Source organism: Periplaneta americana, chromosome 9, assembly GCF_040183065.1.
Source record: "Periplaneta americana isolate PAMFEO1 chromosome 9, P.americana_PAMFEO1_priV1, whole genome shotgun sequence".
NCBI classification, from domain to species: domain Eukaryota; kingdom Metazoa; phylum Arthropoda; class Insecta; order Blattodea; family Blattidae; genus Periplaneta; species Periplaneta americana.
In genome coordinates, this window is record NC_091125.1 from 115,474,603 (window position 1) to 115,499,196 (window position 24,594).

Sequence of the window (24,594 nt, forward strand, 5' to 3'; positions counted from 1 at the left end):
GTCGCCAAATTCAAATTTGCGCGCTTGCCGTGTAGAAGTTCCTTTAGTACTGTTTGCGAGATTTGGCTGCAAAAGTACGAGTCTCAGCTCTGAAGGAAAGAAAATTTTGGACTTCTGTTCCTAAACTGTATTTCCTTCTTTAATGGCCGTTTTGAACGTGTCAAACTAGGCTAGTCCTCTGTTTTATTTATAAGACGTGTGATACAAAATATACATGTACAGTTTTGTGTTTAATAACAGTGTTTCTTTATTTCATACTGCTCCTATGACACCGATAGACTACAATTTGTTTTCGTTAATGATCGGTTATCCGAAAAATCAGTTATCCGAACACCCCCCGTCCCCAATTGTTTCGGATAATCGATGCTCTACTATAATAATATTGTTTTGAAAAAACAATGTGTTCTATACTGTGTTTAAAGAGTCGTGGAAATTTTAATGGGACCTTTTTTTATAAAACGTATTGTAACAGAGAAAGAAATGGTTCGCTTGAAACAAAGGAACGTCACTCCCTGCCGTGATCTTCCTGGCTGCGTTTCTTGGAGCAGGAATCTGGTTGCAAGTCAGCAGCTGCAGTTGCAGCGCTTTGTCCATAAATAACTTTCGTGAAATCTCCTCGCAAATGGAACACTAGTTGTACAGCCTGTACTTAACGTATTCACCCAGCAGCCAGCGTTTCTTAGAAAACTTAAGGAGATCAGCGTCAGGTTAGAACAGTTAGTGTCTGTTTAAAATGCAGAAGTTCGTCATCGTCTGCGTACCTCGAGGGTGTAAAGCTATTTGTGATAATGGCGGCAGAGAATACCAATCATCCCGAGTCAATCTCAGATATCGACGAAGATAATCGAATTAAGGTTGCTATTCACTACTTATGTTTTGATAATAACATAGATCGGAGATTTAGTGTTAAAAACTTGTAACTTAAATTTATTAATGTAGTAGCACGTTTATGTGCTACTGTGTGACATGTTTTCTCATTTAAATTTTAAGGGTGCTATGCATAGACATTTCGCTAGCCCGCGCTACGAGCGTGCTAAACTAGCCCCGGCTATCGACTGGTTACTTGTACAGGATTCATATCATATATCGCTGACACGGTTTATGAATACGAGAAACGTTAGTTCGCTGTTCATCCACCGGAAGTCCGCGCTAAGAATGTCTATGAATATGGCCCTAAGAGACTTACTGACAGGATGTTCGCGGCTTTGACATGGCATGGGAACTGTGTTTGAGAGTTTGATTCTTGTGTATGCCAAGGATTTGTCCGTTATCATATGATTCCATGTGTTTCATATCGCGCTATTCTATGTCGTACTGACCTCATGTCACGAGAGTCCCGCCATTTGTCCATCTATGTCCTCTCTCGGTGGTCTAGAGGTCACCATGCTAGCCGGTGGATCTGAGCTTTGTGGGTTCAAACCCGGAGCGATCGATTTTAAAGAACGATAAAAACTTCAGCATGGATTTCTGCAGGATGGAAGTAAACTGGGAGGTCCGTGTCGTAAATAATTTACGGCACGTAAAAGAATCTTGTTTCTGAGGAAGGAATGCGGGCAAAATCTGTCCGTCATTTCTCATACATAATGAATTTCAACGCTAAATAACCCATCTAATTTAAAGAGTACCGGTACTTAAATAACACACCACTCCACTCGTGTTCTTTTAACAGTGTGCCATATTTCTAAAAGTCCAGATATAAACGTAAACCAAGACTCTTCCAGGGTTACGAGTAATATAAACACACAAAAAGGCATATAAAGACACAAACATTTCATATTTACCTCTTGCTACTTGCTGTACATGTTGTGTCCCAATCTCTCGTATATTTATTGATGGTCTCTCATTCAGTTCTTCTGTTCATAGTTCTTTTCGTATTATAGTACTCGTATTTATCAACCAGTAATCTCACTAGAGGTTTGATTTATCTAGAGAAAATCAAAATTCGAGTGGGATTTAGTTGACTACTATACGATTAGAAGAAAGTATATAAAGATTAGAAGAAATCAAGTACTCTAATGCAATAAAATATTAATTGACTTACTAAACTGTATTTCACTAATGTTAGCTTCACCAAAGCATTTGAACGGAGCCGCCATTTTCAGCTGACTATCTATGCGGTAAACAAATGACGATCGCAAAGCTGTTTTATAGTATCATAAAGAATTTGCAGTTTGAAATGTTGGCAAACAAAGAAACAAATGGTAGGGAGGTGATAAGAATAGAAGAAAATAGCCTATATAAAGATTAGAAGAAATAAAATACTCTGATACAATAAAATAGATATTAATTGACTTACTAAAATTCTATTTCACTAATGTTAGCTGCACCAAAACGTTTGAACGGAGCCGCCATTTTCAGTTGAATATCTATGCGGTAAACAAATGACGATCGCAAAGCATGTTTTATAGTACCGTAAAGAATTCGCAGTTTGAAATGTTGGAAAACAAAGAAACAAATGCTAGGAAAGTGATAAAAAACAAACAAATGCTAGGGAAGTGATGGAAATTGTAGCGATAAACAGCCATGATTGGTTGAAACACGACCTTTCATACAATTTTATTGGTCAAAAGTAGTATGACGTAGTAAAAGTGTAATAGTTTTAATAAAAAAATATTGCAGAGGCAGCAATACATATACGAAATTTTATATTGGCGGCTTGTGAAGAAGTGCATTGAATTTTAAAGATAGAATAGAACTAAGGAAATGCACGCAAAACATATTTTAATTCAAATCGACTGTACCTCATACCTTGATAACACTTACATGACGACATCATTTAAGTAAATGTTAGGAAGAAAGAAAGAAAGTGAATGACTGAATGAATGAATGAATGAATGAATGAATGAATGAATGAATGAATGAATGAATGAATGAATGAATGAATGAATGAATGAATGAATGAATGAACGAACGAACGAACGAACGAACGAACGAACGAACGAACGAACGAACGAACGAACGAACGAATGAATGAATGAATGAATGAATGAGTGAATGAAGAATAAGGCTTAGAAATATAGTTATGACTTTCACGTGTTAAATGTAAACTAAGTTTGCAAATAAGAGGCATTTTTCATATGGGTCCTATTATTATTATTATTATTATTATTATTATTATTATTATTAATCACACCAGTACGTAACTTAGGGCTGCGCTTGGGCGTGAATTCGAGTCCCGCTTGGATTGATTATCTGGTTGCTTCTTCCTAGAGTGTTCCTAACTCTAAAGCGAATGTCAGGTATTCGCTGGTCTCATCTCGCTATCACCCTAGATCATATATTACCCAGATTGCTCGGCGTTATAGGTTTTGACGGTAACAACTTTTGTCAGGTTTACTATGCTGCCATCTAGTTGTTACATAAGGAGTCACGTCATAACTCCCATTTGAATTGCATTAGCGACTGTACTGTCATCTCGTGTTTCGTTTACTGCGGATGGGTGGCGATCCTGGCGGTTTTCTCTTCAAAGTGCAAACGATTTTAACATAGAGATGATCAATCTATATATGATCCGGGCTATCACCAATTCTATAGACGCTAAATGACCAAGTAATTGATACATTCTCGTTAAATAACAGACTAAAAATAATCATATGAACAGTAATTAAAGTTTCTTTACTGTCAGTATTTTATTTTATTTTTGGCTCGAGTTAAATTTTATGTCCTAGCATTAAAGGACTCTGCGGTATTCGAACTGCAGATTGCCCGAAAGAAAGCCAGAAGCCGCGGCACCTGTCTGGAGGCTGCAGTTGGATTACCAAAGCCGAGTGTGTCACCACAGGATGGCAACTAGCCAGTTCACTAAAATGCGGAACACCATTATTTATTCTCTTTTACATCTTATTTTCCCCTTCGTGTTTTGTCATGCCGCCAACAGTTTTGTGGCTGCACAGTACAGACAGCATCAACATAATTGGGGGTGAAAGGTATGCAGTACGGACACGTGGGCGCAGCGACTCCCCACTCTGGATGAACTTCATTCAGTCATCGCTTTGACGTTTTATAGGTCACGGTCATTTTGTGACAAATTGACAGTCGGCAACATAGATGCCTCTAATAAGCTACTACTGTATGTGACACGCTGACATGGTGACCAGTGTTATGGCTCGCATGTTGTTAAGGTTTTAAATATCAGATTTTTCTTATTTTTCAACAACAAAACTTAGACACCTAACTGTTCTGTAGTTTATCGTCGTCGTTCCTGCAATAACTCCTATGTGACATATTTATCGATTTTCAGAATTTGCATTATTAAGTAACTTAAATAGTGATACAGCAAATAATAAAATATCCTACAGTAGAATCCCGATTATTCGTCAGCCTATTAATCGATTGGTGGATCAACCGTCTGTCTTTCTTTCCTTTTTTTTTTTTTTTGCTGCAGAAATATATGAAGTGCTGTACATTGTTCTAGCACGTTATTTTTTTTTTCTAGAGAGTATTTTTTCTAATAATAATAATAATAATTTATTGTATATTATAATACTGAAGTTGTGGAAATAAGAGAAAAATAACACTTTCTATCGAAGAGGACATATACCACATCAATTAAAGTTCGTTGCTCCACTAACTATCCTATGTTGGGTTATAATGCACGTTCACAATACACAGGTTAGAGTTACTGAGGTCTACCATCTTGATCGCAGTTTCAGTCTCTATTAATAGTCACGAAACTCAGCTGCAGAAGGGGACCTGTCTAAAAACTGAAGTTCGAGTAGACGCAAATTTACAACAGGCGTGCTTTCTAACCTTCCTTTTAAGTTCTTCACTACCACCGCTATCATCATCATCATCATCATCATCATCATCATCATCATCATCATCAAGTCAAAGAATTTTGCGAAGTGGTATACGTTCAGCCCTTATCTACATAACGCTGACATAGAAGGTAGAACGATTTCATTAAATGCGACCATTCACAATACATTCACACAAACTCAAACGTAACGACGTAGATTATAAGGTTGGGAGATCCAAACATTTACGTTTGCGTCAGAGCGAATGATTCAGTATGTGGACTAGCACCCAGTCTCCACGACAGAATGTACACAGAACCTACAGTCTTCGACAATAGTACACATTCGACTCCTTCCTACAATCCATTCCATTAAACCGCTCGGAAACCAAAGGTTTTGGTTATTTATTAAGTAGCCTATTATACATTTCTCATTCTGAAGTTTAATTCTATTTAAGAGATTAAAATTCACGTCAGTCTTTACATCTTTGTCTAAGTTTGCAATGTGAATGTAGTTGCACACTGCTGATGAGGTTGGACTTAAAATTGTAAATGTCAGTTATCAACGTCAAACATTTAAGACTGCATTGGGAAAGTATTCTTATGAGTTGCATACCGCTGATGTGGTTCAATTATAACTGTATTAGGACTGGTCTTACGAATTGCATACTACTAATGTGGTTGAATTATAAATTATATGACTATTTAGAAATGTTAAACGTTTGACTGTATTGCGAATGTAGTCTAATACTATAGATGTAAAAGATTTAAAATTGTGTCGTGAACGTAGTCTTATTAGTTGCATACTCTTGACCTAATAATTTTAAATTTAAGAGTCTATTTCGTCGTTGTTCCTGCAATAACTCCTGTGTGTAAAATAGAAAATTTTTCAGTAGGAAGAAAAAACACATTTATTTATTCTATGGCAGTGGTACATAGGAGATTATGAATTCTTACATTTTCGAAAGAAAGAAATATAATTACATATACAGTAGAACCTCTATTATCCGCGGTAATGAAGGGGGTGGGTTGAACGGTTAATAAAAAAAATCTGATAATCCGTACCATAAAATATTTTATGCTCGACCATGCCGAAATGTAGTAATTATACACCTGGTAGCAGACCTTTAATGCATGTCATTAAAGTACACCTACTCATTAAAGGTCAGGTCTTTCAGCCAATGACACTCAGGTTACAACTGTTCAGCCAATGACAGGTCAGCTTTCTACCGTTATAAAACCGCAAGTATCGATTATTCTCGGATATGCAATCGAAAGAGAATTAGCGAAAAGTCACGGAGGCTGGAAATCCAATACTGCCGCAGAAGGTTATGTTCTGTTACTATAATAATTAGCGTTAATTGTAAATAATATTCAAATAAATTCAATTTGTCATCTCGTTTTTCAATGTCTAATTTTATTTCAATGTTATCTCTGTAGGTTCTTATGGCCTAGCAAGGTCAATGTTGACATCTGTTCCTCGGAAAAAATCAATACTTTCGCGTCTGCGCACATCTCACAACATACGGGACATTGCTCCAGGTCAGATACAATAAAATTAATAATATCAAGTTAGAAATATGGTCGAGCATAAAAAGTCGTATGAAACTCGCCTATAATGGTAATTAAGAAGCTCGTATGAAAATTATGAAACTCGCTTGCGCTCGTTTCATAAATATCCATACTCACTTCTTAATTACCTTCATTATAGGCTCGTTGCATAATGTACTATTCGTAAATTTAGTGAATAATATTTACACTTTCGTAATTCCTATCGTGGTGTTGTGTTTAACATGCTAGGTAGTGGATCATAAGTTCAGTAATTTAAGTCTGGTTGTCAACGACGGCTTTGTAATGAGCAAGGAATCTCCTTGCAATGGCTGTCTGTGGAAAGATATGAGTAGTGGAGGTCTTGTGTTGTAGATTTACATACTTTATACACTCAAATCTCGTATTCTGATTCGAGATGAGTCACGGTTTCTCTTTCCCCAAACCACTCAAATATTTACACTTTCTTTTTTTCGATTCTTAGCACAATGAGATTCTTTTTGACACCCGTAGGAAACATTTTATACAGAAGTTATACAGACATTATTATTATTACTACTACTACTACTACTACTACTACTACTACTACTACTACTACTACTACTACTACTACTACTACTACTACTACTACTACTACTACTACTACTACTACTCTCTTGGTTCATTTGAAACTCTCTTAATGATTTGGATACACAATTTTATTTATTTAACTAGCTAATTAGTGAGTACAAATTAAAATTATTTAAAAAAAAATGTTTCTAGCCACTACCGTAAGAGCCAATCTCGTGTACGGTGTGGTCGTAGCCTATAATAGAACATAACATTTACAAGGACAGTTTACTAAATACAGTAAGTAACTTAATTCAAACCAATAAATAACACACAAGAAGAAAGAGAAAAAGAAAAAACACATTTAATGTAAATTGACAATCAGACAGAAGCCAGTGATATTCAATAAATACATGAATATAGTCGACAGAAATAAAAGGTAAAAAAAAAATACGCACATTTGTTAATATTATATATCATGAATAATTTTATAAATTTCTTTTTTAAAAGCTTCAATTTTAAAATATTTCCAATTTGTAAAATGGTTTGTAATTTTATTATAAAGTCTTGGGCCGAAACTAGCACCATGTCTAAGAGCTGCACTTGTATAGCATTTAGGCTCAATTAATGGAAAAATAGACTTTTATCTTCGAGTACGATATTCATGTCGATTAGATTTATGTTTTATTTTATTTCTATGGTAGTAAGTTAGTAAACTATATTTATAAATTTCTTCAATAGTTAATACTTTAAAATCTCTATAAATTAAATTTGTTCGGTAATCTATATTTTAGTTAGACAAATTTTTATTAATCTTCTGTGTAATAAAATTAATGGATTAAGTACAGATGATGCTACTCCACCCCAATTTATTATACCATATTGTATTAATGATTGTACTGAAGCTAAAAATATTATTCCCAATGCCTCCTTAGTGATAAAATTTCGAAGTATTATGAATTTATAAATTGTCTTTCTTATACTTGTACACATAAATCAATTTGTTTATCCCAACGTAAATGCTGATCAATAATAATTCCTAAATATTTGACTTGGGCGATTACAATAATTATTTGTTAATTCATTACATGAAACATTATGTATTACTAAGTGATAATTATTCATGCATGTATGTATTTATTCACACTGCAAATGGGTATATACCCGATGGCAGTGGTAACTAATTACACTCAATAATGACAATTAATAATAAACACAACTAATAAAACAATAATAATAATAATAATAATAATAATAATAATAATAATAATAATAATAATAATAATAATAGTAATAATAAAATAATAATAATGAGCATCCTAAATTAAATGAAGCATGGTCACTTAAAATAACATTTAAAGTAAATCTAATTTGTATCTTAACCCTAAGTTCGAACTAAGACCCACGAGTGCGACAGGTTCATACCTGCACAAGTACCTTTCGGCACTACACTTATTTCGCTGTCAACAAACTCACTGCACTGATTCTACCTGATTTCACTAACCCTTCTAACCATTTCACTGTTCAAATACTTTGCACAGCCACTTCACTGACACCAACACACTTCACTTACACAATAGACTTCACTGACACAACACACTTTCTCACTGATAGAACACTTCAAATAACAAGATATCAATTACACCCTTTAAATAGTGTGTATAATATAGCTACTACCGTCTATTAGTAAAGTCCTTACGCCTATTTTTAAATACATTTTTGGTGGAGGTAAACGTTTCGTTGTTAAAGAAAATGGAATATAGGTAGTTTTATTAGTATTTAAGGACAGGAGATTAGAATCAAGCCAATTTTTCACTATTTTAATTCCATTGCTAGCATTTAAATAAGTGTTATCCCAATTTTCTCCATTAAATGTTAGTACAGTATCATCTGCAAAAGAAAATATATTACCATCATATTTCTTTAGATCAATTTTCAGCATCAGTTGATGATTACTATCTCCCTGATGATGACTATGATTATGATACATGCACGAAGAAAAATTCACAAGTTTTTTGTAATGAATAAAAGCTGTGGCTTTCATTTCAGCAATTCCGCTAGTGAACCATTTTACTAAATGGCGGTGTAACACATGCTCATCAACACGTACGGCACATTCATGAAAATATGTGTGAATGTAATGTGACGACAGGACGTTCAAAGAACTGCAGCTCTAGTGTACTTTCGTGCGCTAACATTTCCTGATCTTGCTCGTAGCACGGATAGTCTTTTGGCAATCGGTCTGGAATCTAGCACGTCTTGACATTTCAATTACCACTTTCCGACTCGGGGGAGGAGGGGAGAAGAGGGTGAGAATAAAGGTGCAAACTGTAACGAACTCTCACTTCGCTTCGTGTCCGACATGCACAATAAGAAAATGTCGACGCTAGATCGAAAGAGCTCCGCATTTAATCTACCGCCCATAGAGTGATGAGTGTGTTGGATCAGACACCTGATATAAGAATTTTTGGCGCATTCGCAAGACTGTAGGCAGCCAATTCAAATCTCTTCCCCTTTCTTCTGCACTTCAGCACGATCTACGTAACGCATCGCGGTTTCAAAGTTCTTGTGAATCAGAACTTATTACTTCTTCCTCTTCTTTCCATTTCCCGTGGCCTCCCAAATTTGTTTTGGTATCCTGTAACTATTCTTCTTTATTTTTCCAGTTTCAAAACAACTGTGACATAGTCGAAATATTCACTTGAACTGTAAGATTGATAATTTTATTAACCCAAACTACTTAAAAAAATGGCAGAAGGAATATAGTACAGAATAAAAAGTTCCTTGATCCTGGAGCTCTGAAATTAACAGTACAGGCTCTGAAAATATTTCTTCAACAATAGATCCTTGAAAAACATCTGATCTCTCTATGATTAAGTGCTGCAAACTTTACGGAAACAAAAAATACTACTTATTACCTAGCCAAAACCATTTAGATTCAGTACCCATAAAACTTGTAAAATATTTTTCTTTTGAAAATAAAACATTGGAATATTTAAATTTAGAGCCTTATCTTTGTCATATACACTACAAATAAAAAACAAATATTTCTGAAAAAGACTTTTTCATTGGAATTCCCAGTTTACCTGGAATGGCTGTAAGGAGTGTTGAGGGCACGAAGAGAAACCAACCGCGTTTGCTTGCTGATCTGGAGTTAAGTTGGGATAAGCATTTGAGTCCAGCCTGGTCTGATTACCTGGCTGAGTTTTTATTGTTTTCTCCAACTGTAAGACGATTGTCCGGTAATTTCATGGCGTATCCTCGGCTTTATCTCGCTAATTGCCAATTCCATGGCCACTAGATAACCTAGTAGGTGATAAGTACAGCGTTGTTAAATAACCGACTAAAAGAAAGATACAATTTTATTAAGTGTTTTGTTCTTGCACTGACATTGTGACGTAACCGGTGAGTCTCACATATCTTGCATGTATTTTTTTCCCCTTGTACACTACATACCACCACCACCACCACCACCATCACTATCACACCTGCTTAATACGTGATTCAGCGTTGTCCGATAGGCCTACCTAGTCTCTAATCATTTTCGATTGGCTCATGATTAGCCTACTTGTGGACGCCATTCTTATTCAGCGTTGTTTCCTTTAAGGTGCATCTGCATGGTTCAATCTCCCATGTAATCTGGAGGGAATATTGAAAGAATCAAGTTGAACATGAACGGTCAATTAAGATGCATGCAGATTTTGTGTCTATAAATTAACAAATATTAAATATCAATCTAATACATAAGCCTACTTGATTCGCAAAATTGTAGTTGAACACTCCATAGACACTCGCATTTGCTATAATGTTCAATAAAGCTAATCGTACTTGCCGCCATTTTCAGCTTAAAATGTCCACCATGACCAAACAAAAGAATTTTCAGTTTATTCGCGGCCTCCTAGAACAATCCGCTGCTCGCTATTTGCTATGCTGTTGAACGAAATACGCACAAGATACAGTACCCACCGGCGATGGGTAGCTTTCAATTGCCGCATACGCTCTTATTGTTAGTGGAAAAAAGCATGCACAATTGAATGTGTTTCTTTCACTCTTGCATGCATTGCTTGAATGCTTAAAGTTGAAAGAAAAGTTGAACCGTGTAGTTGCACCTATACAGTCACTTGCATTTTTTAATTCTCTCTTTTCATGATATCAAATAATATAAAAATAACTGGCTTTCTTCGCCTTTTTTTCTTTGATTCAAAATATCTTGCGCACGTTCTTACGAAATACCTTCGAAATCCGCTCTATTGAAGTAATGAACCAGATTTGGCAGTGACACTACAAAACAGCATCCAGAGCAATTGTGTTGGCTTTTGTATAAAGGAAACAAAAACTTCTCTACATGACGTGGTGTACAAGAATTGCATAACAAGAATTTGACATTGCTGCCTCACGAATATTAAGCAGTCTGCCGTCAGGTTTGATCACAAACCTTCAACTCAAGCAATGCACTGTGTTGTGGATCTTGTCATAATTCCTAGAAATCATCGGGCAGTTGTGTTTGTTGAAAGATTACAAGTTGTTTGTCGTCTCTTGTATCTCCCACCGAATATAGACTAATAAGTTATATCTGAAGCGAACGACCAGATGATCTTAAATATCCGTCTCTGATCCCTGGTGACAGTTCAGCGACCCCTCCGTTACTCACGTACTTACTTTCCCATCACTGCAGCCCTGTGTGCGCGTACGGATTTATTCAGTGCACGTATTGCAGAGTTGACTTGTGGCATATCCATTATTCTCGGTTAGTTGCATTCACAAATGGACCAAACGCCAGAATTCTAAGCAGCTGCTACTGCTGCGGCTGTAATAATAATAATAATAATAATAATAATAATAATAATAATAATAATACTTTCTTACTTATTTACTTAAGGAACCCGGAGGTTCATTGTCGCCCTCACATAAGCCCGCCATTGGTCCCTATCCAGAGCAAGATTAATCCAGTCTCTATCATCATATCCCACCTCCCTCAAATCCATTTTAATATTATCTTCCCATCAACGTCTCGGCCTCTCCAAAGGTCTTATTCCCTCCGGCCTCCCAACTAACACTCTATACGCATTTCTTGATTTGCCCATACGTGCTACATGCCCTGTCCATCTCAAACGTCTGGATTTAATGTTCCTAATTATGTCAGGTGAAGAATACAATGCGTGCAGTTCTGTGTTGTGTAAATAATAATAATAATAATAATAATAATAATAATAATAATAATAATAATAATAATATAATTATTATAATAATAATAATAATAATTAATTTTCAGAACGGCCCCGAGGTTCACTCAGCCTCCTATAAAATTGAGTACCGGGTCTTTCCCGGGGCTAAAAGGCGGTCAGAGCGTGGTGCCGACCACACCACCTCATTCTAGTGCCGAGGTCATGGAAAGCATTGGGCTCTACCTCCATGCCCCCCAAGTGCCTTCATGGCATGTTACGAGGATACCTTTACCTTTTTAATAATAATAATAATAATAATAATAATAATAATAATGAAATCTTACTGTTTTATGTTACATAAAAATAGAATTAAATTAAATGGTGTATGGTGAAGATTTATTAAAAAATCATCCACCCTCTAATGAGAGTGACCACAAGGATCCAGAACAATATTGACAAATCATTAAGATAGTTAACGTAGTGAATATAAATACAATCTTAATTTGACAGTAAGTATTTAAACATTGACCTATTCAAAATTATTAAAAAAAAAATACTGTAAGTTATAAAGTTGTGGAATTTGTAGTGAATTCTTTAAAATGCTGATTAAGAAAATGTTATGTTTTATTTAACGACGCTCGCAACTGCCGAGGTTATATCAGCGTCGCCGGTGTGCCGGAATTTTGTCCCGCAGGAGTTCTTTTACATGCTAGTAAATTTACTGACATAAGCCTGTCGTATTTAAGTACACTTAAATGCCATCGACCTGGCCCGGGATCGAACCCGCGACCTCGGGCATAGAAGACCAGCGCTATACCAACTGCGCCAAACAGGCCGACTGCTGATTAAGATCTTCCGAAATCTTCCAAATAATAAAATAATTGAAACTTACGGATTTCAATATATCTTAGGTAAATTCTGGCAGAGAGCCTCGTGTACCGAAAAGAATGCCTTGAACATTTCGTTTGGTTGGTGAGATGTTATATTTCTGACTTAAATATGGAATGCAAGGTTTATAAATCAACTGCTCTTCATTGTCAGTAGTGTGGGGCTGCATTGCATCTCTCTCGAACAGGATGGTGGATTCTAGTATTAATCTTAGAGTCGCTTCTTATGGCGACAATGTCGGCCCGTCTTGAATCATCTATAGACATGCATTGTGCCTCCCCATGGACTTCCCAAACTTGTTGTTTAAGAAAATTAGCTGTCACAGTCGTCACCCTATTATGGCGACAATGTCGGCCCGTCTTGAATCATCTATAGACATGCATTGTGCCTCCCCATGGACTTCCCAAACTTGTTGTTTAAGAAAATTAGCTGTCACAGTCGTCACCCTATTATGGCGAATGTTTCCCATTAGCTCGGTCTTCCGACAAAACCCCAACACGTGTCCAAGAGTTTCAGTCTCGCTACAGCCGGGATGGCGACAGCGGGTTGCGTTGAAGACTCTACCAGGAACCGATCGTACTGGAGATAAATTGCAGGATATTTTGAGCGCATTGATAAGTTAACAGCTGGTTTCTGGTGGTCATCCATGAGTTTGCTTCCAGACACTCGCTATATACGGCAACAACTTCAGCTTTATGTGACAGTTCGGACCATTCCTGAAAATATCGTTACCCCATAATGTCCCTCAGTTGTCTTCCACTTTTGATAGGGAGCCTCTGTTCTCGGAGATGTTAATTCCTCCCCCCCACCCCGAGTCTGCTTTCTGCTAAAAAAGATTGATTGGATAAGAGCCAGCGAATGTCAGTGGCAAAAAAATTACACTTCCTTATAGGGTAGCGAACATTTTTAGTAGATAATTGATTAAATTATGGTATCGCGAGTAGAGTTACCAGGTCTCCCGTATTTTACTCACAGTTTCGCCAGTCTCTCGTATCACATAGTTGATATTATTTTCTCCCGTAATTTATTTATTTACTTTTTCAGTTTATTTGAATAGTAAATATGAATACTGCTATGATGCTATGAAAGTTACTCTAATTACATATTTTTAAGTGTAATCTACTTATACAGTTACCAATTCTCATTGATTTTCAACCTGTTTTGTTAAGGGAAATTTCAATTGTAAAAGTTTCTGAATTAATACAAAGTAAGTGATAAGTAGGGGAGAGTTGGGTAGTATCGGACATCGGGTAATATCGGACAGTGAGTTTCTTTCATCTACCACCAGATGGTAATACCTGAATGACATGGTTACGTTTCTGTATGCGACATCACAGAAGAAACTCACTGTCCGATATTACCCGATGTCCGATACTACCCAACTCTCCCCTAATAATAGTGCTATGAGATTCTTTTTAAATTACTTTTGCGTACAATTATACTGTATATAACATGCTCCTAAAGGTAAAACCTGTCGTTAATGTCACCATGGAACGATTTTGGCAGTTACTTCCGAAATCTTTCGTATCTTCAATTTGAAAACCTGACAACACTAATCGCGAGAGTTGTTACAATATCGCTTTTGCCGATGAAATATTGATCGCTTCATCTTCTTTTTAACATAGTTTTTTGTACGTCTTGTGCTGTGTAGGCTATCATTTAAAAATAGTGGATAGCTGCGCTGTAGACATACTCGACCGCTGAGTAAACATTTACTCTTAAGTAAAGTCGTACTCGAGACGAAAGTTTAATTTATGTCAGGGATGTCGTTAGTGGATGGCGCTCGATGTGGAAAAGTTGATTTGCCAAGCATATTTATGCCTGTGTGGTCCTGCGATCTCCAGACTTCCACCTGTGCTTTCACTGATATGTGTGAAAGACACCGTGTCGCATTTAAATTATATTTTAGACCACCTGTTGCGTATCTCCTCAGTTACTCAAAATAAGAAAAATATGACCTTCGTATATCAAAATGTAGACTATGTTATAAATATGCTGTTAATTTTCGTAATAGTTATTTGTCCGTCAGTTAATTAACCAATTAATTATCAATTCTCTCTCCCTGCATATTTGGAAATAATATTTCCATTCCTTTTGTATCTTGTTTTCATAAAAAAGTATAAATTCATTTTTTATAGTTATATGGTAGAATTTTTCAAAAGTATTTCTATACATCATCATCATTATCATCATTTACTTTCTAGTATTACGCCCTTGTAAATCCGTTATTGTCTCAAGTCAGGCTTTTTAGGTCTTCCCAAATTTTGGCATTCTCTTGGAACATACGACAGAATTTGTTTTGGCCATCTAGCATAGTTCATCTTCTCCACATGTTCTTTCCACTGAAGCCTATACTGGTTGATATATTGGACAATGGGATTAATTTCCAGCTCCTCCAGGATGTCTTCATTTCTCCGATGTTCGAGAACGAGCATCCTGCAGTTCTCCTCATGAATCTCATCTCGGCTGCTTGTAATCTCTACTTTTTACGATCTACATAAATGACTTCACAGTCTATTAAATACTGTAGACACATCCTATTTTCTGACGACTTAAGGCTAGTCCACAATAAACCGGGAACGAGAAACAGAATGAGAACGGGAAGCGAAGAACGTGAAGATTTTTATTTACATTAAACCGAGAACGGAAACTGCTATGCATATCGATATGTATGACAATAATCTCGAACCCGTGTGTCCTCTCCCTGACCTTGATCGCGCAGCTGGAACTGATAGTATACGTCTGGAAGCAGCTGTGAATTTTTAACAGTGCTTGATTAGATTGAAAATGCCAAAATCTGAAAGTCATTTTCGGTATTTGTGATGTTGTAATCCTTTCGGACTCCAAGAACATACGAGAAAGAAAGGTAATAGAAAAGTTATCGAATGGATGCGAGAAAGAATACCGAATTTAGTGACAGGTGATGCAATATGCAGTTATGATATCTCACGACGCTGCGACCGCCACACATAGCAAGCGATTTTCAACCGTCAGAACAAAAATTAATAATTTTATTAATTTAATTATTCATAGGTTTTTTAGATTGATTCGAGGGAAAAATTGATTAAAATAGGCCATATTACACTAAAATATATACCGGTAATGATAATTAAATTATTAGTGAAATTACGCTCTAATGAAACAATGATTAAATTAAATCATAACCAAATAGTCTCTCTGCTTACATTGCAATTCATTATCTTTACAAATGTGAGTACTAAATTGAACATACCCGGTCCTTGAAGCTAGCTGATGATGGTAACAATTATTCTGAACATGCTATTAATGTTAATTGATAATAATTGATATATTAACCATAACACCTATCCCAGTGGGTAAGATCTTGCGAAGTTTATCAGATCGGATAATTATAGAACCACAGATTTCATCGCGCCACCATATAGAGCGCAGGTATAAGCAACAGTTCTCTTATTGATGATGTAACAATATTTCGTGTAATAACCAGTTAACCGTGAATCCATGGACAGTTGCCCTAGTTGGAACCCTGTCCTATATTCCGATTTACACTTTCTGAAAGCGTGGGCCCTTTAAAACGCGTCCTTACTATGCAATGTTGTCACTAGGAAGGCACAGACTGCGACCTAGTAATAAGGCTTCGTGAAAGTTTATTGTCCCGTTCTCAGGTTGTTATTAAGAGGTTCAGGAACCACAAAGCATAAATTTATAGTTCCATTCATGGCAGTAATCGTTCATATTAATGTCGCATTTATATGTGTCTCATCATTCAGAAGCTGACATATTAAAGCCTGAAGCGCGCAGTTACATGAGTCAGGTTCAAATTAGGGAAATCTGTAGTTTTTTCTTCGCAATTTTTTTCATACTGCAGTCCTTCTTATATCAGTGTTTATTTTTAGCACAGAACAGACCATTACAATCAAGCAATAACATTTTTTCGAGTCAGACGAAAAACTAATTTTTAACGTTAAATATTTTATCTCAGTTAAATGACCGTGTCCACATCTGTGGAGTAACGGCTAGCGCGTCTGGCCGCGAAACCAGGTGGCCCTGGTTCGATTCCCGATCGGGGCAAGTTACCTGAGTGAGGTTTTTTCCGGGGTTTTCCCTCAACCCAATATGAGCAAATGCTGGGTAACTTTCGGTGCTGAACCCCGAACTCATTTCACCGCCATTATCACCTTCATCTCATTCAGACGCTAAATAACCTAAACTGTTGATAAAGCGTCGTAAAATAATCTATTAAAAATATATAAAAAAATAAATGACCGTTCTATCACAGTCTAGTATATACAGTCACGAAGCTTGAGTTGTGAGGGTGCTAGGAACAATAGACTGTGCCGGTACTATTTCGCATTGTCTGTAATGAGGCGATATTAGCAATCCTAGCGGTTAGCAACTATCTATGGATGCATATTTACTACGTTTTGAGCTTCATGACTGTATATACTAGACTGTGGTTCTATTTTCTTTTCTTTAGAGGGGGATGTTGGATCACATACTGAATCCATTTCGCGATAGTCCAAGAAATGGGTTTAGGGACAAAATATGACAGGGGTAAAACATCTGGAAGGGATGAGTTTTGGTTTAAAAGTAAACTGAATAAATTTTAGTGTCTTTTTCGTGTTTCTTCTTTATATTATTCATTATATGATCTATACCTTTTCCTGTTTCAGCGTCGCTTGGAATTCTATTTCATTTCATTTTTCAAATATTTCTCCTCTCTCATAATCAATACTTTTTTACTTGTTTATGTAACGACGCTGTATCAATTACTGGGTTATTTAGCATCGATGGAATTCATGATAGCGAAATTGTATTTAGTTATATGAGGCCGAGTATTCGCCATTGATTACGATTACCTGACATTCACCTTACGGTTCGGGAAAACCTAGGAAAAACCCAACCAGGTAATCAGCCCAAGCGGTCTGAGTTACGCTGGTGGCAAACTAAACATACTAAAGACTCAACAGTGTGCTTTATATTACGCATTTATGTTTGAAAATAATACAGTAATACTTATTATTGATATATTAATGTGCAAATTTATAATATTATTAGAAATTATGACGCGAAATTAAAAGAGTTATCACAGTTCATAATTCGATATTGTTACTCGATATTACGTAGCATTATGAATGCATAAATGAGCGCTTCATCTCTTTCCCTCATATACCAAACGCGAAACGGCTGCCATTACAAATAACAATAAAATTGCTTTGCAAGTTATATAACGATAAAATAATATTCATTTTTAATATCATATCTTTTGTCTTTGCTGAATGCTGTTATGAAATAATTTTATAAATTGTTCTGTAACAGAATCAAAGTTTTAACATTCAGAGGGAAGCATGGTAATAATGTAAACTATAATAGAGTAAGTTTCTGGTTTAATAGTAACCGAGGTGTCATATAACGGGAGTTCCTCATGATAAAAGTTGTGATAATAAATTCTACAGATTTTAGCATATGTGTGAAACGGTGATGAGAATCCTTGGTCGGAAAACAAGAAAGGATACCGAAATTAAATTTTATGAAACAGTAGCGCTTTCTGCATTTTAAAAATGAAACGTTGATACTAAGAAGAATCCAAGAAGAAATTAATCTTCGAAATTGATATTTGAGCCGTTCAGAGCAGAAGTGGTGTAAGTCAAAATTGAGTAATGCGGTTTAAAGTAAAAATTCTGTAAAATACAGCGCAAAGTAGCAATTAATATCTCCTTCGTTCTATCCACTGACTACTAATAGTTTAAATAAATTGAATATTAATTGCTACTTTGCGCTGTATTTTACAAAATGTTTACTTTAACCCTCATTACCCATTTTTGACTTACACCACTTCTGCTCTAAAAGGCTCATTTCTTCCCTTGACTGCTGGATATTGCTTAACAAAACAAAATTCACAGTGTTCAACATGATGCGGTATGTTTTTGTATTTACCTGTCTTCAGATGCAGAAATATTCAAAGTTTCAAAGCTACACATCAGTTCCATATCTGAAAAGACAGGAAAAGGGAAGTTATATTTGGGTCCGTTATCAGAAGTTTTTCTTCAGGCCTGGCCATCAAATACGAAATGTTAGATGACCCTACATTTTCGCATAAACTGGAGAAATTATATGGAACAACTTGATAGTGTTAGACTATAAAAAGTAATACCCGAATACCATTCTATAGAGAAAAGTATTTATTTATTTAACCTGATAGAGATAAGGCCATCAGGCCTTCTCTTCCTCTCTACTGGAAGAACAAAAGACGATAAACCAGATAAACTGTTGGGGAGGGAACGGATTGCGTGACTCCAGATGCTGATGTGTCTTAGCGAGAGTAGTACAGAATTTGATCGTATGGATGCTAGTAAATTGTGCACGCCATTACTTGGTTGTTAATGGTAGATTTATTATGCCCTTGCGGTGTATATATAAAGTGAAGGTTATTTAAAAGCACTGTAAGGCCACTTTTATGAAATATTGCTAGGAGTATTACATGCTTGACAGATCGTGACACGGCATAATGCGAATAAAATTATCCCCCCCCCCTTGTATTTGGCGCCAGTGAAATCAAGATAACTCAGAATGCTTTGGATAGTTGAGCTTTCCTAGAACTCTGCACGGGTTTGCGACTGTTACTTGTGTCATAAAGAAATTAACTGATCCTTGCTTTATATGGGGTCAAGGGAGTTGTTTACTCTGGAAAGCATTTGTTAAGCGAACTAATTATTTTGTTGGTCTTTGAAGTACGACCGTGTATTCATTATATTGTGGAGATTAATATTTGAAATGATAATGTCTATTTAATGAGCTGCTGCCAAGAAGTCAAAAGGAGAATAGCAATGGCCAAGGAAGCTTTTAATAGAAAAAGGGAGCATCTTCTGTGGATCTCTGGAGAAAGAACTAAGGAAGAGACTAGTGAAGTGCTTTGTGTGGGGTGTAGCATTGTATGGAGCAGAAACATGGATATTACAACGACGTGAAGAGAAACGAATTTGAAATGTGGATATGGAGAAAGATGGAGCGGGTGAAATGGACAGACGAGTAAGAAACGAAGCTGTGTTGGAAAGAGTGGATGAAGAAAGAATGATGCTGAAACTGATCAGGAAGTAGAAAAGGAATTGGTTGGGTCACTGGTTGAGAAGAAACTGCCTACTGAAGGATGCACTGGAAGGAATAGTGAACGGGAGAAGAGTTCGTGGCAGAAGACATTATACTGAAAAAACTGAAAAAAAAAAAAAAATTCGAAGTTTGCATATATGGCAATTTGTGCAACAAAATCCTGAAAATATGCTACATATATGCAAAATAGACTAATATATATGCAGAACACCCAAAATATGCAAAAATATACAATGTTAACTGTGCATATTCGTAATCACAGATATTCAAAACGTATATAAAACTGTTTTGCATGACTTTCAAAGAGCCTGTAAATATATGCATTTGCATAGAATCCTGGTCCAAGTAATAACACTAAGCAGCCGGCAAACATCATCACATAAATTTAACGATTTTTTTTTCAAACATTGTAAATATGTCTTTAAGCCACCAACATATTTCGTAATTTCCTAAAGTTAAATTAAACTCGCTCTGTTACAGTGTCATTTTTAAGCTGTGCAACAATTTACAAGCAGGCAATTTATTTAACATATCAAGTATTGGTAGGCTAACCATCAATCTATACTTATATATTTTTACTTTTTAAGGGTTTACTAACTTTTTAAAAAAATAGAAAAGCAAACAATGATTTTTGTGTCAGATTTATAGACTTCACTAAAAATTATATTTATGTAGTATACATACATTGTTTTTTAGATTGTTTTTTTGACTGCAAGACACAACCAGGGTGTGAATTAACGGGGGGGGGGGGGATGAGGGATTTCCCCCTGTTGTCAAGTTATCCCCCCTCTCATAAATTTATATTAACATCCCTGCCAGGGATAACTTCTACCCCCCTCACAAAATATAATTGTATTATTTTAATATGCATATACTTCATGAAGTATGAAGTAAGCAAAGAAAAATAATAATATTGACGTATTATCTTCACCTGCAAGCTAACAACAATCAATGACTTAGGAATGACACAGCTTATCTTAAGCCTGCTCATGGATATAATTGTTATGATGATCAAGATTGCAAGACAGGCAACTCAGTGCGACCAAGCATTGAGCCATATCGAGTGAGGATAATGGTAATTTTATGCATGGTATTCTCTATCTAGAATTTTATGCCCTTCTCATCAGAAATCTTAATTCGCACCCTGAATACAACTAACAATTTCTCAAGATTTTCTACCGTCATGTATTGCCTATTGTTTGCAAGGATATTTATGAAAGCAGAAAATGAGTGTTCAACATCGCATGAGGTAACCGGACAAAATTTTAGTGCACAGAGTTGAGAATTTGTTTTTCACAAAAATTACAGAACATGGTCGTTCCGTCTGTCCTCAAGCCTTCTTTATTTGTAACCCATTGCTTCAATGTGCTCTAGAACGATAATTTTGTAGGTGGCATCTCGAATTCACACAAACCACACAACTTGGACTGATACTGTTAGGCTTTCTCTCTCAAGTGAGAATATTTGTATCTTAACCGGAAACAAACGTCTGTGTTACGTTTCGCGTATATTGAGAAAAACGGCATCATAGTTGATTGTTGTTGGCAGAGTGAATACACTTCATATGAGGCTACAATAGACTTTTGTTTGTATAAAGAAAATAGGCCTAATATTTTGTATTATAAAATTAAATTTTCGCTTTTGAATCTTATTTGTTGTTGATATTCTTTGGTTTATTTTGTTTATTTTTTTTTTTTAATTTTCTCTGCAAAAGGGTTATTGTCAAACACAGGAAGGAGACCCATTAATTGCCCATATTGAGGACTTATTGGAACCGGCCTTAACAATAACCTAGTGTCCAATCCCTACCTTCTCGTGGTGCAGCTGTTACCATTTTGCTTATGCAGAATGAACTAACGGGATGGGCTACCCACCAAACAGCACTGGTCAGCTTGGTGGGCTTATGACCGAGACTGATCCTTTCTCTTTTCTAGTATCAGCCTCCCTTTTCTTTCCTTTTGCTCTTTCCCATCTAGCCTCCCTTGGCTAACTCTTGTTCTTTTCGACTCTGATGGTATTAGAGCATTCGAGGCCTATGGAGATCATTTCCTCTATCTTTTTCCTCTATATCTATCAATACTCTAGTAGTAGAATAACGAAGAAGATTTGAAACATACCTATCCTCTCAAACTGCCCTGTCACAAGCATCCATGGAACTAATCTAAAATCTGCAATCCCTGTAACCTTGGACAATTCTCTCCAATATATATTGAATACACCTCATCTTTGGAATGTGGCTGCTGAAATATACAACAAGCATAGTGCTTTTTACCATCATTTGTAAGAAGAGGAAATTTATAGTGGAACATGTGTTGTCAGCAAATAGCTGGATACACTGCGAAGATTGATTTTAAATTTTCTCTTTATTACAGGCACATAGTGAGCATCACAAGCAGTACAAGCAGCAACAACCTGACCTGGCTACAGAGACAGCAGCAGAAACTCAGGGAACGGAAAGAAGTCCAGATGCGAACAGAACGATACCCACAAGAATCACGCCTCATCACTGAACTCCGAACCATTCAGCAACACAGCTACAACCGGGTGCTTCGTCCCTCTGCTAGTCATCGAGCCGATGGCTACACCAGCGACACCACCCACTTTGCAGACGATGACGACGATCAGGAAGACTTCACAATCCCACTCCACATCAACACCACCACGACCTCTCCGACACACAAGCTGAACAGCGTAGGTTCAGCTCCCGCATCACCACTGTTGCCCAACAGGACATCCTCCAGAAGATACTATGGAACTGGCACAGCAACCAGCCATCAGTCATCGTCCACGTCTTACCTGAGTGGCGGCACTGGAGGCAGTCCTCTGGGGCGTCAGAAATCCGATTCTTCTTTCGACAGGGAAAGGCCATTTGTTGCAGTCAAAAGGGCGCATGAGCAGAGCAGAAAGTTCAAAGATACGCAGGTGAGTTTCACTTGCATGCCCATCTTTATTATTCTGCATGCGAGGATTTTATGCAGGATCTTCTAACAGCACTGTTTAAAACCCTTTAAACCTTTGGGTGAAGCATAATACATAAATTTAAGCCACCAACATATTTCGTAACTTCCTAAAGTTAAATTAAACTCGCCCTCTTACAATGTAATTTTTAAGCTATGCAACAACTTACAACCAGGCTGCTCACAGTACTGGCATTGACCATGACCCTGCACACTGTTAGTAGAAAAGCCGGATAAATTCGATTTTTATTATCAGTGGCGTGCGGTGGGTGTAGTCAGGGGAAGCAGTGAATTTTCTTAAATGTAGAAGGCCTATATAGGCTACTAGGGTATTCGAAAAGTAATGGCATCATACAGTAGTTACTGTTTCACACTAAATTCATTTAGATTATTTTTGGCATTATATACTTCAAATACTGTCCCCTGCCATGTCAACAATACATTGCCAAATCCTTGGAAGGCAGCGTATTCTACCTGTAGTATCATTTCTAGATCTCTTTCTCACTGATTGATCTAAATAAAGCTCTTTGGATGTTAACTCTTGATTGAAAGCTTCTTGTAATGACGTAAAGCACTGAGTTGCATTTTTCCCTCTTGCAACGTATATTTTTATGACTTTCCACATTTATGCAACAATCGCTTTTCTATTGTGTACTAAGAGATTCTAATACTCACTGATAGTAGCGCTGATTTACAATATTGTTGTCATTACTTATTGAATGCCCTAGTAATTTTAACAGATTTCTAGACAACATAATAAACTATACTGCGAATATTCAAATACACACTACGCTTAAAAGTTTGATCTATAACAATACTTATATATGGACTTATTCTACTTCGCCTACTTTTCCTTGTTTGATAATGAGAGTATTTGTAATAATTCATGTGGAGTTTTGTTCTCAGGCTCTTTGCTGCCATAAAGTAGGCCTACAATGAACTTATTTTTTAACCTGACATTTTTAAATCTACTATGATAATAGTACAGCAATTTCGAAAATTCTTGTCGAGAACATTATTTTTATATATAGAGTATTTATCACACGATAATAGGGGTAAAACCTGTATAGTCTCGTAATCTTGAAACCTCATGTCAAGGTGATTGTCCACATTATTAAATATCTCGCAGTATACATGCCCGATAGTTTGTAGATTATTCTTTTGGAAGATTCTGCAACTTTGTTTCTGCAGTAAAGGCTGTGAATGTGAATGCGTATGAGAATGAAGACAGGGGAAGAGCTTTAGAAAGAGAAAGCACACCCTACCATAGTTACTCTCTTCCAACTCTAATTCTATAGTTAGTACTTATGGTATGATCAAATTCTGTCAGCAGTTAGCAATTGAGCAACATGTTTTTCTCGCTAGAGCAACCTAAAACATTTTGTTGAATATGAATCGCACGTGACAACAATATGTGGAGTAATGCCCAAATCTTAGGTCATCCCATCTGGACTCAACACCAAAATTATACAGGGAAGCGAGTAGGTGAATGGAGGTCATCCAAGAGCATGCTCAATAGATATTACCACAGTGTAGTATATACAGTCACGAAGCTTGAGTTGTTGAGGGTACTAGGAACAATAGACTGTGCTGATACTATTTCGCATTGTCTGTAATGAGGCGATAGTAGCAATCCTAGTGATTACAACTATCTATGGATGCATAT

At 36.4% G+C, this 24,594-nt stretch overlaps 1 protein-coding gene across 13 annotated transcripts in view; it reads left to right on the forward strand.

The window, feature by feature from the left end:
• Positions 1-24,594, forward strand: part of LOC138706401 (tensin-3-like) — an 812,914-nt gene that overhangs the window by 766,870 nt on the left and 21,450 nt on the right. For all 13 annotated transcript variants that reach the window (XM_069835653.1, XM_069835657.1, XM_069835661.1 and 10 more), the window contains one exon: positions 22,344-22,893. In XM_069835653.1, coding sequence (XP_069691754.1) covers positions 22,344-22,893 — 550 coding nt within the window. The remainder of the gene's footprint in view (positions 1-22,343; positions 22,894-24,594) is intronic.